We start from the raw sequence: 20,139 nt of genomic DNA, 5'->3' as shown, positions 1-20,139 counted from the left end.
ACTGACCCATGCAATGTGGAAGAATGGTAGATTTAAAGTGCAATGGAAGAAGTGCATTTTTTGACAACCTAAAATGACTTTCACTTTCATAAGGGTGGGGAGACAGGATGAAGCAGGATATTACAAAACATAACCTTCTCTAGGGAAGTCATTTTCTCTGGTTTCCCCTTAAAAGTCAATGGAAGAAGACAAACTCCTTTCAAAGGAATGTGACTTTCATTCCACAGATTTGTCCTCATGTCTTATGGAACAGTCTCCATTGATTACAGCTGAAGATCAGCTCATTAAGGGGTAGTTAAGTCTTTGTGAATAGGTCCATAGTTCCTGTATTTCTGTTTGAAAACCAGAACTGGAAATTTGAATAATTTACTTTCAGGTGATCATAAATTTTTGCTGATGTAAACTCTCATCCATAAAGTGCACTGCAATAGAAGGAAATACTGAATGGCAACAGTGAGACAAAAGCCCATATGGTTACATGACCTTTCCTAACACTTGACTATTTTGCAGTAGGCAATGCAGATGGACTTAAAAGCCTGGAATGAACAAGGATCTAACTTACCACAGAGTAGGAATGTCGCGGTAAAGTAGGAGAACCTCTTTGACATGCCATTTCCCTACAATATACATCAGCAACTGCAATGGAATTGGACTTCTTTTTTGTAAAGAGTGAACCTTCACTTCCTAGAACAAAACCATAACACAGGAGAAGTAATAAGTATGAAAAATGTATTTAAAAATGAGGCTCAGAATTCAACTGTAATATGGATGCTGACATACAAAGGAGAGATACATTTCAAAAACATCAATACTGGCAGGATCTCACTGGTGAATTGTGTGTGCAACAGGTCGAGAATGTTGTCAATGTTTTTTAGAGTACATGGGCCATATTAACCTGACGTGTTTCAAATGTGACCTCCAGGTTATTACCCTGATGCTTTATGATTTAAAATTTCCATCGTGTTGGGATTACTATAAACATTTCACAGCATATCTTTCTGCTACTGCAGTGTAAATAGCTTTTGAAAATAGAAAAAGGTTGCATTTTAATAGATGAATTTTTACTCCCACATTTGTTGAGAATGAAACATCAAATACCACTCTGGATTTGGTGATTTAGGATTATATGGACCCATTTGGTGTCCCTCTTCTCAAAGCTACTTTTAAAACTCCTAAAATCACTCCTGTCAGTAACAAATGTATTTTCTTAAGATAATAAGAATACACTTTTTTATGTGGGACAACAAAAAGACCTACAGAAATGAAAAGTAGTACTGAATGATATAAAGGAAAAGAACAAAACAGGACAAAAAACTTCCTTGGGATTCTCTGATTCTAAAATTCAAATTCTTCATCTGTGACCATTTTAAGTAGCCAACTGTTCTAAAACAAGAGCGACATTTGAACAAAAAAAGATATGTTACAAATTAAGGCCACTCTGATATTATAGACAGAAATGCTGCCTTTTTAGAAGTTAAAGGCATTCAGATGTCCTGACATGGTTACCAAGAATGATGTTGGACTGAACATAAACCTGTCATTTACACTTGCCGATCAATTAGTTATCTTTGGGATAGGGTTTGTTTCACCTACTTTATTTTTTAATAGTATAGTCCTCTATACCATATGTGGTTGTGTAAACTTTATTTACAGACAACCCAGGGAACACAGGGGTTTCTATATTGCAATACACCTGACTTCATGATGAGACGAATTGGGCTCTTGAAACAACTGCTTTTTGCTATAAAGGCAGCTCATAAATGTTTATCTAAAACAGTCAAAATCTAAATGTGGTTGTACGCATCCAACTCTTTCTCTCTACAAAAAACTGAATGCATGAAGAACTAATTTTAAATGGACAATAAAATTCTTTAAGGTCCTAATTTTGTAGATAAAGTACATACTCATCATAAACTATTTTCCAATGTTACCACAAATGAAATTTTACACAACAGTTTTTTCTTCATGGGAAGTGTTATATGTCAAATACAAATAAGCAACTGACTTGTGGCTGTAAGTCTTGCCCTGGTACGCTAGACTGGGATTATAAAAAGAAAAAAGAAAATAAATACAATTACCTTCACTATCAATATCATCACTCAAAGGAAAAATACTGTCCACTAATGGGTCGGGTATGAAATTCCAATCATAGTTTTTATCCACTCCATCTTCAGAGAAGTTTGGATCAGAGGACGCTCTTGATCTATCCTCTGAAATATTCTTCATCTGGAATTTAAGCACCATTCTTGCCAGTGCAGAACCTGCATCTGTATGTATAAGAAACAGAAACTATAGAATATTCTCCAAGAAATTCAAATAGCTTTAAAAAAATATCTGAAATGTCTTGATTTGTTTTCAAGTTTTGCCAGACTTTCTATAACAAGCTGAATGCTATGAGAGCCTGAACTGAAAGTCTTGATCTAAAACACCTTCATAGTACCATCAAGAGATGTAACAATTTCTATATATACTCACTTTGTTTTTTTATTGGAGTAAGTTTATCTGGGAACAAAGGAATGAGCCAGGAAGGTTCTAGTCTCCCAATACCAAATCCTCCCAGACATATACTGCTGTTGGTGACATCAAGGCTAAGCTTCTTTAAGAGCAAGCTGATGATTTGGCTATCTCCTCTCTTTATACTGATGGTTAAAGCACTCCGAACATCTTGCTCTCGAGCACCATTGGCTAATAGCAATTCCACCAATTTAGGGTTATTTCCTTTGTCACAAACCTAGGAGAAAAGCAATTAAAAAAATCATGTGAGGCATTTAAACAACACCTCAGACTGCATTAAGAGGCTTGTCTCAAATTCAGATTCACTTTATCTTTAGGATTGTGACTCTTTTTCAATTACGCAACTTCTTACTCCTTGAAGCATCTGAGTACCAACTCCCATTTCCATGAAGTCTTTGCCCAAAATGTATCAAATGTTTGAGTTCTGCAAGTGTAATTATTTCCATGAATGCACACAATTTTCAGTCAAAAATATATGGCAATTTATCTGGTTTGGTTACTGCATGCGGTCTACGGCAATTCCATTTATTGATCTGTTCAGTGGAAAAAAGACACTCAGGTGTTATTCTGCCATATCATCTGGATATTTGACGAATGGGCAACAACAGTGAGACTCATCAAGCCTTGCCCTAGTGCTAGGGAGCCCAGGTCTACTGGCTTCAACTACCTGAAAGGAGGGTGTAGCAAGGTGGGGACTGGTCTCTTCTCCCAGGCAGCAAGCAACAGGATGAGAGGAATGGCCTCAAGTGGCGTCAGGGGAGGTTCAGGTTGGACATCAGGAAGAATTTCTTCACTGAAAGGGTAGTTAAGCATTGGAATGGGCTGTCCAGGGAAGTGGCGGAATCACCGTCCCTGGAAGTGTTCAAGAAACAACTGGATGTGGCACTTAGTGCCATAGTGATTTTTGGTTGAAGGTCAGACTCTATGATCCTGGAGATCTTTTCCAACCTTAATGATTCTATGATTCATCCCAATCTCCAAGCCTGCACTGCTACACAGAGCAGTGCTGATTGTGAATATTAAAAATATTTTTTAGCAATATTTCCAGTTACTTCAATTTGTCCACTGTGGTTTGCTAATGCTGACTTGCAAACTTCACATTTAATGGATGGATGATTGGTTCCAAATCAATCTGTATTTCATCACTCATCCAGTTCTGCCAGCAGAATTGAACACTTCCTAATTTCCTGTAGGGAGTATTGCTGGGGTTCTCTCAGACTATTTAAAACTTTGACACTGAAGTAAAATTAAGAAGTGCTTATGCATACCACTTCTCAAAAAACCCCCCAAATTTAAAGGCAGTCACATTAAGGAAGGAGTACTTGCATGTGGGAACAGCCTTTACATTGGCAGGGCTGAATCCAGATGGAATGTTTGCCTATGGCCTTTTTTAAGATACTTATGTACTTCAGCTAGTTGATGCTCTGGATGTGGCTGCTGTCTGGATAAAGCTGGCTGCTGGTCCACTGGTACTTCGGCCTCACAGAGCTTGGAAAGAGCTGAATTTGGAATACCAGTTTCCCGTCTGGGCTTTAACGGCTTGATACATTCTACACCTAACTAGTTCAAAAAAATGCCAACTTGCAAAGTTTGATCTTCAGTCTTCTTCAAAAATACTCCATAGCTAAGGCTAAATCAGTACCTGATTGAACACAGGTTTGCACAACAACAGGGTAAACAGTCGGAAAGCACGGACTTCAAAGTGAACTTGCAGGAGAACTGAACTGACAGTGGGGGCACATTCTATGTGACAGTGCCCTGTGAGCTTCAATAAAGGGAAGGGTGTTTCAGGGACCATCAGACTGAGCCTGAAGTCACTGTCAGTAACGACAGTTAACAACACTCAGGTCACAGTTACATTGCTACTGTGTTCTGTCAAATCAAGGAAAATAGAAAAGAACCCAAAAGCACAAATTTTAAAGTAATAAAATTATATATATATTTCCACATATTACCTGATAGATCAAAGAGTTTGTCTTTGTCTTCTTATTAATATCAGCTCCCAGTAGAAGTAAACATTCAGCCATAATACTATTGCACTCCATACATGCTTTTTCCAGCATCATATTTTTTAAATCATCATTTTCAGCTATTTTAGCAAAACATTTACAACACAGGGTTTGAAACTGAATGGGAAGACAAACAATAAAAGTTAGGACAAAAAAGCCACAAACATTTCTCAGCTGTGGAGCTGTCAAAGTAAAAGATACCTGTTGATCTCGCTGGTCAGTGAAACACATAGACATCTGGTAGAAAATGACTGTGTCAAATGATTCATTTACCAGCAGCTTTGCAAAACAAGGTGACAAACCAAGAATTGACAGGATTGCATGAAGTCCCTAAGAACACAATGAGAAGATTCAAAGAAGTATAGTGTTAAAAGGTGTCATTTTAAAACAGGTCAGGCAACAAAATCAAATTTCAACCAAAAGATATGTGCTTTAATTTTTTTGTCTTGCTTTTAAACATGCAATAATTCACAAATCAGAGAAGATCAGGAGAGAAGGCAGAAACACCAGGTGTCTCTGTGTTTATATAACTGTAGTTTCATGCTTGTTTAGCTGACCCTCTTAAACATATATTAACTGACACTTTGAAAAGCCAAATATGCACCATAATATCTGACACTGGCAGTGACAAATGTACTCGTGATTTCCTGAAAACGTAGAGAGGAAACAATCTCCTTCTAAAGATATGGAACGAAGATACATCCCCGTTCCATGTGTTGCTCAGTAATCGTTGAATTTGAAAAAAATACATGGACTAAATGAAAAACCTAAGAGCTGTATCCAAAAACTAAGAAGAAACACGAAATTACCCCGCAGTTCTGCAAGTAAAGTTCACCTAGAAGGGTGAACTGGGTAAACTGGGGACCCTGTCCAAACTTAATTGAGACTAAATCACTTAAAGTAAGTTCCTTATTTCAGCACATTACTTCTCTCTACATTGGTTGCTAAGCTAAATGGGGAATGGTTGGGGGAAAAATAGCAGCAAAGAAGGGAGGCTGTACTTTTGATATTTTCATACTGATTTGAAACAGAAGTACAGAAACTCTCACAGAAAGCTGATCTCATGGGCAATCTCCATTCTGCTAGAAAAATGAAACTGGCAACAAACAGGGAAAACTTCTGAAGCAGAGGAAACAGAACTTTCACACAAGGAGGACTGAATGTGTATTTGCAGAAAAAGAACTTTCCTTCCATATACAGATGTGGCTCCAAAGTCTGACACAGTATTCCAGTAATATCCTTTCTTAAATACACCATTCCTACACTAAGTTTATTGCTGGTGACAAGGCTGGGAACTAAGTTATTTTCTTTGAGTTCTCAAAGAAGGGCAATCAACAATATAATGATGGTTACTTCATTAAATGGTTATAGATTGACAGAATGATGGATCATGACTGAGAAATTTGTTCTAGTTTGCAGATCTCAGAAGTTTTAGATAAACATTTAATCTGTGCTTACATATTCTGGATTGAATATATGTCTCCAAGAAAACCACCTCTACAACAAACATACCAGTTTAATTACACAAGTTTACACTAATCTAGTAATTGCAATACAATCAAAATGAAGTAAAATAAGGAATTATACTTAAAATATAACTATATTAAAATAATTTTCTAAGGCTTTGGCTTTTGTTTTCATCTTTGCACATAGAAATGACACGTACATGCATCTGGATTTCAGTGACTTCTTTAAACCGTCGCAGAGTAGAAACCAGAACTGCTGACAGGACATGCATAGTTGCAATACACAAACTCTTTCTTGTAATCAAAGAGCGTAGAAGACTCAAACCCAAACACTGTATGTCTGGAATGGAAATAAATATTATTCAGACATTGATAATTCAGACATTCTATGTTGAATAAACCCAAGATTTAAGTAGTCTTTTAGTAACGTTCCACAAAGTTATTGGCACAAGCTATTACAGGGCCAGGCATAACTACAATGTGGGTGAACCTGAGGACTATGCAGTATTGCAGCCTTTTCTTGCCATGCAACCTACATCACATCCAGCACTAAAGAGAGCTACAGACAACCTACATGACATCCAGCACTAAAGAGGGCAATAGACCAGTTACAGCCTCTAAGGTTAATCAGACCCTCCTGCCATGTCATTCTCATTCTACTGACAAAAGACCTTCCCTACCTTGTTCGTCTGGATACATCTGTAGGGTGTGGAGCACAGTGTCAGTAGCTCCTTGCTGGATTAAGATTTCTAGTGCACCAGTGCACTCAGCTACAGAAGCAAGTAGTTTTAATCCACACTTCTGAATGCTAGGATTTCCAATAAACTAATGAAGAAAGGAATATAAAATCAGATGAAGTTTATTCTGCTTACAATGGTAACAGAAGAGTTGCTTGTTCTTAAAGCTGTTCTGTAAGAACAAGCGATTGTTCCTCATAAGTATGTGAAATTACATCTGATGTGACAATAAATAACAATAATCACGATCTCAAAAAGATTTCCTTATCAACCATCAGTTTCAGCTGCTCATAACCCACAGATTTTCAACTTTGATTTTGAAAATATTCCCTAGCTAGGTTTCTGACGAAGAGTGGGATTTTTTTTCCTCAAGTTTTCAGTACACTGATAAGTTCATATCATTTTTTTAAGGACAAGAAGAGGGAGAAAATGTACTTCTTTTGTGGTTAAAAAGGAACAAAAATGTGTTGTTTTTTTTTTCAGAACTAGTACAGGTGATTAACATGATGACAACTGAAAAAATACAAAAATAAAAAGATATGAAACAACATACCTATTACCACACCTCATCAAGATTTTTAGTATTTTGGGTTTATTATACAGCATATCAATAGGTTATTTGTGATATTTTTTCCCAATTTCCCCCCACTTCTAGATGGAGGAAACCTAGACGGGGCCTAGATCTGAGAGTGTCACAGCTGTCACTGTGACTTGCAAATCTGCAAAATTATTTCAGTGGAGTCATGTCCATCTTCCTCCCTGTTCTGTCTGTAGTTTTTCATTAAAATGTGTCAATTTTTAGCCCTTCTGGTTGATACTGTAGTACCCCAAAACACAAACCAGCTGGGCTGGAAAATGCGATCAGGATGGTCACAAAGCACTGAACACTGTAATACCTTCTCTAAGCAAAAATTATTTTACCTCCCTTGTTAATTCCTATATCTGATATCTTCAGGTCAAGAAATGTCCTTTAGACACTCTAGAACTCTTTCACTGATACACTACTTGCTCTGACTTCTGTAAAAAATGTAAGAGACATAAGTTTCCTTGACTGAAGCTGTTTGAAATTTCGTTTTCAAATTAAAATTCTTGAGAGACTTTTAAAAAATTATGAATTAATACTTTTTGATTGTAGTTATACGAAGCTTGAAAACATTGTAGAAATGGGATTCTTCTGAAAGCCATGAAGTTAAACCTTTCCAATCACTAGGATTTAAAGTTTATTTGCCATGCAAACTGCCCAGTGTTTCCTTTGTACAGACTGAGTCTGCTTCAGCCTTTCATTTTTCAGCTTCCCCTTCAAGGCACTGTGAACATTCTGTTTTCCAGTGGCTGGAAAAACTTATAGAATTGGCTAATGAAAGGAATGGAGACAATTGAGTTGTCCACTCAGTTCTATGTGTAGCTGAGTGTAGATGAGGACACTTTTCATGTATACACTAGTCCCTTAAAAAAAAAATCACAAATAAACTGTATGTTTTAAAAAAAAATGACCTTTTTTTTATAAATATCCTTTAGAATTACTGTATAAAGGATCATCTAATACACTCCAGGAAAGAAAGTAAGAAGAAACTCCAAAAGATCATTAAAACTCAGGAGTTAAGATTAATTTTATCAAATCAATAGGAAAATCAATGCAGAACTAAAACTTATAAATGCTTCACCATTACAAGTGTAAAATAATGACAATATCCATTAGAATAAATCTTTAACTATACCCTGTTCAAAGCATTAAGCACCAATGAGTGAGTTCCCTCCAAGAGACACTGGCTTTTAATGACTTTCACTGTAAGTGCAAAAGCAGCATCTCCCACATCTCTGGAAGAACCATTCTGGTGTTCGTGCTTTGTATCTGCAACAACAGAAAACAGCCTTCCTCAGAACAGCAGATTTCATATTCTTCCCACTATTAACCCCATATAACAACCTAACAATCAAACTGAACACAGAGGTGACTCAGAGGGCGTATTTCAGATCTTATGACATTTTCAGAACATTGTATCAGAAACTGGAGTCCCTCCAGATTTACACTGTAATGTGAGTATATTCAGTTTGAAGGGACGATTTCACCACATGTTTGCTCACTGCTTACTATAAAAATACAAAATCGTGCCAAAGAATTTGGCCTAAGGTACTTTGCAATATATTACTTTCTTGAGCTATGGAGTTTCTTGGTGTTCCTGATACCTACTTCAGAATGCCTCTTCCTTCTGGAAAGGAGACACTATGGAGAAGTATATGAACTATTTGTCCTTGCTCACTTGGCAGCACATCATAGGACAAATTTTACACACAGATGACATTAAGTGGAATGTGACCACATATAAAAGAACAGAAAAAGGTCTTTCAGATTTACCTTTGTTGTAGCTTTTGGCACTTGCACTCAAGTGACACTAGAGAAAGTACCCAGAAATCCTTTAAAAGTCACTTCAGCATTCATATTTGTTCTGATTGCTATTTTTCCTATAAATTACTTTTTTATTCCCTAATTAACCTGCAAGTTCCAACATCCAGTTGACTCTCTCTGTATCTGATTACACTTTAGAAGGGCCCCCCTTCCAGGATACTGGCAAACAAATCACGCTGCCTACATGTTAGAATATATATATCAAGTCTTAATCCTGCTGTTCATTGGAAAAAAAAGGAAAGTATTAGAATTATAACACAAATAATAGAAGGAATCTGAAAACCTGCCATCAGTGTGCATATTAGCCATGTTACTATTTTCAGAGTTACTGGTTTTGTAAATGTTCAACTAAAACTGCAGAGTGATACTTGCAAAAAGTTGTTCTGAAAAAAAATCAGTACCCCATGTCTGTACTCTCATGCTTAATAGCAGAGGAAAAAAGCAGGAGATACAAGAGTACACCGATAAAAAGAGTTAAAACTATACCTAAATTCTACTAAAGAACATTTTCCCCCCTCTGGATTGCCATTAAAGAGGTTTTTTTGGAAAGGAATTTCTAAGCTTGTCAGTTTGGTTTCTTGTTTTTGGTAGAAAATAGTATATAATTGTATATTTTATCTTTAAATCAAGAGGAAATCAGCACTGATAATTTTGGTCTGTTACTTTCAATAGCTCAAAAATTTGCCTCCATCTTATATGTTCCTAAAGATTTAAAGCTCTCCTCTGCCATGTACAGAAACTGCAATAATTTTTTGAAGTCCCACTCAAGGCAGTCCCATTAGACAAGAAAGACTAAAAACCAGCTGATTCTATTCTCTGATTTGGTGTATGACTTTGGATGACTTACCAGGCATCATAAAGTGTAAAAGGACTCGAAGTGCTTCCAGTTGTACAGAGAGTGATTTTTCATGTTTCCTCATGGCTTTTACAACTTCTGATACTGCTACTGTCATTATATCCAGATGAGGAAAACTGAAAATGTTGTTTATTAAATGAATAAAAAGAATGCATTTCTAAATTGTACATGTATTGGCTTCCTCAATTAATACTGTGTGATAACCCTTTAGAATACTGCAAATGCGATTTGAGCTACGAAATATAAATTAAGCTACGGCATTTTTCTTCATCATAGCAAATTATTTTCATGCCATTCCATTAACTCAGTCTATGTAAATAATTCCATCCTAGCCAACACAAAAGTAATATTAACATAATGTTATTAAGTTGATATTGTGGGAAACTTCTTAGCTCTCAGTGGAATTCAGTGCAGGTAACAGGAGGGGAGACCACCCAGGGATAGTCTATTCAAATCTCACTGTTCAAGAACCATGAAGAGAAGAACGTGCCTCTCCCTGCACACATCCACCTGGGCATTTGACTACAGGGCTTACAGAATTCCATGTCTTAAATAGGGCTGTCAGCCTGTGGTCAATTTAGTATCAGTGAAACAGTCAATAATTTACATGCAATTGCTTACAGCACTGAATCTCACAAACCTTCACTTTGGGATTGGACACGCGTTTCTAATTATATTACCTTCCTTCAAAAACACGATTCAGAATCCTGCAGGCACTTTCAACTACTTCAGGAGAACTTGGATGTTTCCTCATTATATCCAAAACATTCATATGTATGCCTTTTGCCAGAAGTGTCTTCCTAATATTTACTACAACACAAAATAGCAAGCATCCTATAAGTAAATCTTTCTTTATGTATAGTTCTCAAAACCAACAGAACTGCTTTTTTCCCCTAATTTTTTTCAATTTTTTCCCCTCACCAAACACACATATTATAGTGTAAATTAGAATGGGAAACAATTTGAGCTGAAGCTGACTTCTGTTTGCACAGCTCAAGCAAACAGATTGTAATTCCCAATCATCTAATAAGTTTCTATACATCTGCTATTTTTAGGTACATAAAGTTAGCATATTGGAAGGAGAATATGTATGACTACTTTTATTTTCAAAAATCTTTATTCTTATACTTTTTCCTTGTAATCACACTCTGTGATCATGTAGGAAAGCTATAATTTAAAACTTTGAAAAAATCTTCAAACTTCCATAATAAAGCTTCAAAAAGTAAATTATTTCACTCTATTGACTTTGTTAATTCATTTTTTAAAATTCAAATATCCAAGCACATGTTATAGCTAACCAACACAAATCAGAACACTATAAAAACATTCTAAATTATCATAGTAACTACCACCAAATCTTGTTATTCCCAGTCCAGTACATTCATTTCAAATGGTTAGTTCAAGCAACAGTGCGTTTTACTAAGCTTCTTTATGTCTATCATTTCTGCTGTAAGCACATTCATTTAGGGGTAAAAAAAGGAATAATAAAAAAAGACAAAAGAAAAACTTGCTTTAGATTTCCAAAAGGAATCAGAGGCCCGCTTGTCAGTAACATGGATATGTACCTGCTATATGATAACAGTATGCACACATTTATGAGATCTAGTTCTCAATACAGATAGATATTGATCTCATAAATAACTATAAAACCTTTTAAGTGCTAGGTTTTATGTGGATGGCTCAGTAAACTAGTGATAGAACAGTGCTTTCTCACCTAGAAAATGGTAATTAACTGCTAGGCTTTTTCTTCCTATCTAGCCAGTGGTTTTCAATGTGCAGTCTGCAAACCACTTGAGGTCCATAACCATTTCAAAGGATTCTGGTAATAAAAGCAGGTCAACTGTCTTAAAAGGCTTAAATACTCTACCCAGGGGTCCACATCTCCACTGAAAAATTTTGAGGGGGTCTGCAAACCGAAAAAAGTTAGGAAACCACGTTAGGGACACAATCAGGACTAAAGCAATCTTGAAAACTGTCGTGCACATGCTTAACTTTCTACACAATTTGATTCACTAAAGTCCACAGGACTGTTCAAATTTCCCATGATAGGCAAGAAGATGTTATTTGTTGGGTTGTGTTCCTTATTCACATGATTTTCAACAAATGCTGCTTGTGACGAAATTCAAACATACAATAAATATTTAAACAAGCATACAGAGAGAACACACTCTTCTCATGTCTCCTGCTCCAAAAAGCAGCAATTGCAACACATGAACCAGCAGAGTACTCTTTACTTCCACATACTTTTTGATACTAGCCAAGAACAGCTTTTTCAAAGCAAGGAACAAACTTCCTACTGAACACAACAGCGTAATATTCTAATCACAGGGAATATTGTATTCATTCAACAGCACACTAAATTCTCCTTAATATAAATGCAATAACTTTCTGCTGAATTAGAAAGTAAAGATAATGAAAGTCCCTTACCGTTTTGTTGTGACAGAATTGCCAAGGTACTAGCAGCTGCCTGAAACACTTCTTTTGAAGAGGAGTGCATCAGCATGGAGAGCATCACTGCTCTGTCTACTGGGAACCTTTTGGAGAGAAAAAAAATCACAGCACATTGACTGCATCACAGAAGTTCCTTCAAGATTGTAGTTTCCTGAAAAGGTATTATGTGACATAATGAACTTTTCAGATGATTGTTCTTGGCTTCTAATATGTTACCAGAGCAATAGTTGACAGAAAGCCCTTTGTGACCTACACAACTTTGTTTAGCCTGAACCTCACTGATTTCACTTGGAACCATGCTTTCCAAGTGACTTGAGGCCCAGAAAGGGGTAAAAATAGGCTTACTAAAAATGGAATGACTAAAATTTTAAGCAACTCTGAGAAAAAAAGTAAAATGGAAAATGTAAAAAGTAAAAAAAAAAAATAGTAAAATGGAAATCTGTGTCTTATCCATGCCTAGATTCTACCTGATGAGGCAGCATTCCCTCTACAATGCCCTTTCATCTGATTTGTGAAAAAGAGCACTGCTTTTCCACACTCCTTACATGCTAGATATCTTAATCTTGTCTACTTTCCCAATTCTTACATTCTTTATCCTTGTTGCATCTGAAGACAAAATTCCTTGTAAACTGTAAAAATTAGTTCTAATAGGCTGTGTTTTGACTCTTTACTAAAACACCAGCAGTTTTGCCTGAGCCAAGGTTAGCACACTTTTGAAGAAACTTTGTAGATCATCATGCATTTAATCATATATTAGAAAACAGGAAACAAAACTAAAAATAACTGAAACATGAACTCCCGAATAGCCTAACAATAGGCACTCATTTTTTTCATTTCCAAAAATCCAGTTCAAGATAACACTGACTGATTATCTCCATCTCCAATCTTCTCATGAAGGTTGCGTTGATACAGAAACAGATTTTTCAAAGCCCAGCATGCAGCCTCCTGAATATAAACAGAGAAAAAATATTAAGAAAATATACCTTTAGAAGATTAAAACATATGAAAAAACTTAAATAGTTTGACTGCTTTTCAGTCCAAAACAAAGGCATCAGGTGCTTTATGTAGAAATAGAACAAAATGTATAGAGCTGGAATAGGCCTGAGTTACAAACATGTGCCACATTCTCATTATTTGATTTTCATTTTGATACCTATTTAGGCCAAGACTAATTCTTCTGTTGATGGGCCTGTGTTTGGCTGCTGGACACACAGGAGACATGTAAACAACAATCTTTGCATGGCCAAAGTTTCAGGTAACAAGTTTTATCTTAACTACCAACATTTGATCCAAAGGAGTAACTGAAACGTCTTAAGATGATCAAAGATAAGAAAGGCAAGAAAGGTAAGATTTATTCTAAATCTAATCCACTCCTTAAAGCTTTTTTTGCCTGAGGATATATGTGAGAAAAGGATGTTGCTAAACATTTTATTCAATATATAACGTAGTCTTCCCATACTCCCATCATCCAGAAATTCTCACCAGCACATCTGTATTTTTTCGGTGCAGTTCTAACGCTCTGTAACATGCTTCCAACCAGCATAATTTTTCTTCCTCCTCCTCTTCTTTTCTTTCCTCCAAGTCCCGGTTTAAGAATATTGTTTCAGCTTGAAATATAAAATATTTACAATAAATTCTTACTGTGAAAACAAAACACTTATGGCTAAACCTTCCTGTAGTCATGGAGGTGCTCATGCTGCCAAAAGTGCAAAAATTAGTGGGAAGATAAGCCTTTTCTGGGAAGGGAGAAGTCTTTTGACATAAGCTCTATGACAGATTTGAAAAATGTCTTTAAGGTTATAAAGGGAGAAAAAACTTTAGTGTAGTAAATGAGTCACACAGTTACGGATCAGTCAAGGTTTTGGTTGAAAAGACCTGCATGTACTTTTCCCCGTGTATTTACATACAGAATACCACAAACATAGAATATAACTGTGAACCATTTGCATGTAACCACTTATTATAGAGCCATCAGCACTCTGAAGGAATGCCATTAAAAAACAAAATGCAAATTGTAGTTGCTAGGAGAGAAATATCTCATCCCAGAAAGTGCAAGAGAATTTAAAATAAATCATTTCATACCTGTGATTTTTTCAGCATTTAAGGGAAGAAAAAGATACCAACACTGACCATAATATCTGAGGCATAATGGAGTGTGGACTGATTTCTAATCTTTGCTATTTTGGGGACTCTTAAACAGAATTTCTACTGACTTTTGTATGGGACAATTAGTCAAAGACAAAGGATCAGATTCTTACCTTTTTGCCACTATCTAGCCTCTGTTTCAAAATAATACCTGAAGTGTACTCAAGGAAAAGTTTAAATCTTTTAACTGATTTCAGAATGCAAGCACAAGCACTGATTTTGTGTTGCTATCAACTGCCACAATATGAGTACTATCATACCTGGCAAACACAGCATCAAATCAGTGTTACTACTACTAGAGATTTTATGTTAACTAGGGATTATTCAATATTTGCCTAGGAATAAACAGTTTGTTTTGTTCAGATCTGTCAACACAACTTACCAGCTCTGAACACTGTGCAGATGTTGGGCATATGATATGAATATAGCCTTCTCAAAGTCAAACAACAAACTGTAAGCATGTAGGAAATCTAGTTCTGTGAAACTTATCTTGCCTGAGGCTTTCGTGTTAAAGAAATGGAGTTTGAAATTATTACAGGAAATTACCAGAATCAAAAACCTAACAAGTACAGAGATTTACTCACTTAGAAGAGCTAAACAACTGAGAGCTGCAGCTTGTAACTTTGCATTTTCAGGATATGCTGCAACAGCCTTCACGATGACTTCCGGAACCTTATGTAACACAAGGATGTTGAAAAAATTTCCTGAAAACACATAAGATATTAAATGAATATAAACACATTTCTAGAGTTTTACATGCATTTAACATAAATTTCTTGGCACACAATGCACAAACTTTGTAGTAAACACCGTGCTTCTTATTACAGGGCTCAACATGACATTTTATTTGTGGAAAGAATAGGTCAAGGACAAAAAACAGTTGGGATCTAGGTCTTTTTGAGGTTTTTGTTTCTATTTTTTTTACAAAAGATAGAGGTTTAATGCAAAATGAAGTATGCATTGTCATCAAAATAAGAAAATTACAGTTAGTGTATCACTTGCAGACTTCCTGCCAGGAAGGAAATGCAGTCCTGGTCCTGAATTCTTACAGTGATTCTATTTATGCTATGAAGCAAGTCATTTAACCATGGTTTACTCTCTGTTTTTGACCTCCTCATTAAATAGATCAAGGTCAGCATTATAAATACATACATTATGGAATAGCAGAAAGCACTACCTTTTGATGATAAATATATTTAAAACATAACTATTATTATCTGTTGTACAGTATTTTGTTATGGTCTGAATATAATGAACTCTCCAAAAAGCAAGCAAATTAAAATAACTTCCATATTTGTTGTAAAAACATGTATCATGCATAAAAAACCAGAGCAACACTCAAATATAATTTGATAGCTATAGTTTCTATTTTGATATTCAGTTTTGTTTAAATCTTCATTAGCAAAATGAAAATCACACTAGCAATGTGAAAAATCAGTAGCGTGGTCATGTTATATCAGCATTGCTGTTTCCTACTGTATTTTAATGGAAATGGTATGTTTGTGTAAATGCATTACTTACTGAAAAAAATTAATAATCTTAGGCTAATTGATGAGTAATTCTGTTGGACTTGTGGCTGGCCAAACAGGTATCAGCCAGTTAAAATTCCAAAGAGAGTCAAATCTAGGATAGTCATTAACAGCTTAGCAAAACTGAGCAATGGTGATTTCAGAAGCTGGTAGATGCTGACTTTACCATTTCACTGCCAGTTAACAAGGGTTTAGGAAGACAGTGTCCACCAGAAAAATTCAAGAAGTCACACTGGCTAGATGGAAATCTTCCAGACTATTTCCAGGAGCACTTAGCAATTTCACACCTGTTTCCCTAACTATGTGATGCTGTGGACACCTCTTCCATAACTCTCCTAAAGTTGTTCTTCATTAAGATAAGGGGCATCTGTTCACTGAAAGAAGAAATGGATCTTGTGGCTGCTTTTCTGCCACTCTCACTTGTTGGTCAGTATAAACACATGACAGATGTGTGATTGAAAATAGGCTGAAAACAGGGAAAGACCAAGGCATGTCAACCAAGTAAGCTGCTGCACCCCCACAAGTGCTTGGTTTCCCTGCCTATCTTCAGTTAGCCTTGCACAGGAAACTAGTCAAGGGCAGCATCACCTCTTGCCAAAAAAACCCTGCAAATACCACCTGAGTGGCCACCACGTTTCCTTGAAAATTGTATTTGGCTTTCTGAAGGGGAACTGGAAGTTGCACTTAAGTCTGATCTGTATTTTCTACAATATCTGCAAAAAAAGCAGAAACAGATGGTGAAAGGATGAGACTGACTTCCTTAAGGGGAGTCATGCACTGGTACCAGTATCTGCAGTAGCTTCAGGCCACCACCTGCAAGAATTGGGAAGTCTAACTCATGAGAAAGACCTTGGCTGAGTCCTTGATGAAGAACCAGCCATGGAGTGAGGGCTGCTCAGGCAGCTGCTCACAGTGGTTTTGCATGCAGCAGGGGGGAAAACATATTTATTCCTATTTGAACTTCCTATTATGTGGTTCTTGGCAACTGCTCAGATCATTTTATTATATTCACAAGTGAGAGTACAGAGTTGCTAAGAGGCACAACATTTTGCCACTGGCATAATTTTTCTTGATGTGACACTAGCCCCTGTAAGCCCAGACAACCGAAGTACTTAAGGCAAGTCCAGGACCCAGTGGTTCTTTCACTGCTGCAGCACAGGGGGCCCCAAGACAGGCAGCATCACTGTCAGGAAGGCAGCACAGGTCTCAGAAGATAAATACATTGCCAGGAAGAAAAACACAGACTTGGAGAACACCTTCCAGGTAATTCTGTAGCACCAGTTGTTTCCCACACATTCAGCATTTCCACTTCAAAAAAAGAAATCCAGAAGTAACTTTCTTCCTTTCTACAGTAACTTTATACAGAATGGGATCTGTTGATTTCCTATTCTTATATTCTCTCCCTTTTTTGCCTCTTTACTTCCCCTCCACCTGAGTCGTTTATGGCATCTTCTGATTGTTAACTAATGTTTAACACAAAAGGATACCATATTGACTGTGGCCAGTGTTACCTCAGGATGTTTACATCATTAGAGACATGGATCTATACACCACCCTGAGGATTAACTGGAATTTTAGTAGCCTTGTTGCCTGTAATGCTGCCATTAAACTCCAACTCTTACACAGAATAAGCTGACTATAAACAACTTTGTGAACTTACCTAAAGTAAGCTTGTGCAACAAACAGCAACTCACTTCCTGAACTGTTTCACTGTTGGGGAAACTTTCCATCATTTCCACTATAACATTGTAGCAGCGAACATCTCCAGACATGAGCACTTCGACATTACTGGCTAAAGAAAGAAACAGACACAAAAATTGCTTCTTAATTAAAAGAAAAAAAAAGAAAAGTTTATTGGATTCTAATTCAGACCTTAGTTAAATTCAGACCTAGTTAAATGATTTATGTAGAAAACTGCAACTATGTTTCAGTTTTTGCCCTGCAACTTGAGAGAAAAGTGGCTTTATTTCTTGGTATTGCCAGAGAAGATATTAATAACTATGAACATCTGGAAATAATTCATTAAAGTCAAAGTTTGTATTAACATTTATGGATTTCTTCTATTCTATATCAGGCCATGTAACAGGAACCTCCTCACAACTAATCTTACGTAACTTTTTTCTTAAAAAAAAAAAAAGTTATTATTTTAATTTAAATTAATTCTACTGTTCACCTATTGTGTACTGAGGGTACAGAAATTTTCATCTACTGTTCCTGCAATATTTTGAAAGTCACTGCAAATCCTGTATTTCACAGAATCACAGAAGGATTGATGTTGGAAGGTAGCTCTAAAGGTCACCTTGTACCATCCATGTGCTCAAGCAAGGTCACCTAGAGCAGGTTGCCCAGGACCACGGCCAGATGGCTTCTGAGTATCTCCAAGGGTGGCAATTTCACAACCCCTCCAAGAAAACTGTGTCAGTGCTTTGTCACTCTCAACCTATTTACTGCTTATTACTCAAGCCAGATACAGAAACCAACAGGATAATCACATGAGCCAGTACAAAGACAGAATGCATCCAGTCCTACTGAGGACAGAGGGATCCTACATGTATTACTTAGAGACAAAATAGCATCATGGTAGTTAAAACACAGTCTATGAAAACATCCTTGGAGCATGTCTACCCAGGGTATAAGAAGAATATGAACCCAAAAAATCTTGGTCAAAATCTTGACCCCAATGAATGAAAAGGAGTCCTGTCACTGACTCCAAGGCAGCTAGCATTATTCTGCTGAGGTCTATAAACTTTCTTAATTGTTCTTTCAACAGCTTGGCTTTCCTGGATGCAACATGAGAAAAATATTCACAACTGTATTATTAAAGATAATTAGTCTTTTTAAAGATCTTCAAAATAATATATCTCTGAATATTAAATAATGATAACCTTCAAGGTGAAAAAGCAAGCTGAGAAGGAAGCACTTCTGAAGCATTCTATTTGATAGTGAAGGAAGGTACCTTTTACAATGCTTTAATATGACAGCGATTTATCATGTCATTCTCAACTGAAATCACCTTTTCAAAGGTATATTCCACAGTATTGCATCACTTCACAGTAGAATATAATTTTGCAGGTGACAATTATGAACATATTAAAACATTCAGAAGATTCCAAAATTTATTATTACAAAGGGAGCACAATGAAATGAATGTTTAAATTCTGTAAGACTCAAGCAATGGTACATTCGCAGGGAGTCACCATTTCCCAGAACAAGCTAGAGAAAAGGAGGTGGAACAGATTTCATTTAATCTTAACCACCAGAACGTGGTCATTTAGGTTCTCTCAGTAAGTGATGAAAAGATCTGAGCACTCTGTATGGTGTATCATCCCAACTGTAACATACAGCCTGTTTAGGGTTAGGTAAATGTCCTCTTGAGGTGCCTCTTTCTCCCTAGTAAAAAGAGGAGAAGCCTGGTTGGCTCCCTGTGCCTATCATTTAGATGGCTAACATTCTGTCACCCATCACTCCACTACAGATTTTGGAGGACAGTCAGCAGCAAAGAAATTTTCTCATGCCATCGAGGCTACTAAGATTTAAAAGAGTTCTTGTACCATACTGGAACAAACTCTTACCCTTCAATTTCTCAAGGCATGTAAGCTGGGACAAAGTTTATGTATGTAGTAGTGAAAGAAGGCATAGTGAGGTACTCATTTGGAACTTCAGGGTGTGGGGAGACGTTTTACTACTGGATAAGTTAAAGTGTTTACTTACAGTGAATTAACTTCTCCATTGTGGCCTTAAAGAAATATATTTTGTTGAGTTTTTGTGGGATGCCACAAACCAAGAGTATGAATGTTTGCTTTGCACATTCATGTGCAAGCTGTCTTTGTTTCTCTGGCTATTTTCAATCTTTCATATTAGAAATGAGAGTACTAAATACCTACTTTACAGAGGTCTTTTTCATGCCCTTCTCTTGTTACTTTTATTTACTGTTTTGAAAAGCACTTAAAATCTGGCATCTTCTTTCCCAGAAAACAACAATAACTTCTGGGCTAGGGTAAAATTATTTCTAACTCACGGAATAC

At 36.4% G+C, this 20,139-nt stretch overlaps 1 protein-coding gene across 1 annotated transcript in view; it reads right to left on the bottom strand.

Moving 5' to 3' along the window:
• Positions 1–20,139, bottom strand: part of LRRK2 (leucine rich repeat kinase 2) — a 64,022-nt gene that overhangs the window by 31,897 nt on the left and 11,986 nt on the right. Inside the window, exons 7-21 of the mRNA XM_018068031.2 lie at positions 17,775–17,906; positions 15,170–15,289; positions 13,923–14,047; positions 13,306–13,385; positions 12,417–12,523; positions 10,670–10,799; positions 9,981–10,105; positions 8,445–8,578; positions 6,670–6,814; positions 6,190–6,329; positions 4,725–4,853; positions 4,470–4,640; positions 2,476–2,731; positions 2,079–2,267; positions 563–684 (exon numbers count right to left, since the gene is read on the bottom strand). Coding sequence (XP_017923520.1) covers positions 563–684; positions 2,079–2,267; positions 2,476–2,731; positions 4,470–4,640; positions 4,725–4,853; positions 6,190–6,329; positions 6,670–6,814; positions 8,445–8,578; positions 9,981–10,105; positions 10,670–10,799; positions 12,417–12,523; positions 13,306–13,385; positions 13,923–14,047; positions 15,170–15,289; positions 17,775–17,906 — 2,105 coding nt within the window. The remainder of the gene's footprint in view (positions 1–562; positions 685–2,078; positions 2,268–2,475; positions 2,732–4,469; positions 4,641–4,724; positions 4,854–6,189; positions 6,330–6,669; positions 6,815–8,444; positions 8,579–9,980; positions 10,106–10,669; positions 10,800–12,416; positions 12,524–13,305; positions 13,386–13,922; positions 14,048–15,169; positions 15,290–17,774; positions 17,907–20,139) is intronic.

The sequence above is a fragment of the Manacus vitellinus genome, unplaced genomic scaffold, assembly GCF_001715985.3.
Source record: "Manacus vitellinus isolate BGI_N305 unplaced genomic scaffold, ASM171598v3 scaffold_13_pilon, whole genome shotgun sequence".
NCBI lineage: Eukaryota > Metazoa > Chordata > Aves > Passeriformes > Pipridae > Manacus > Manacus vitellinus.
This window is presented reverse-complemented; position numbering and strand designations above follow the sequence as displayed.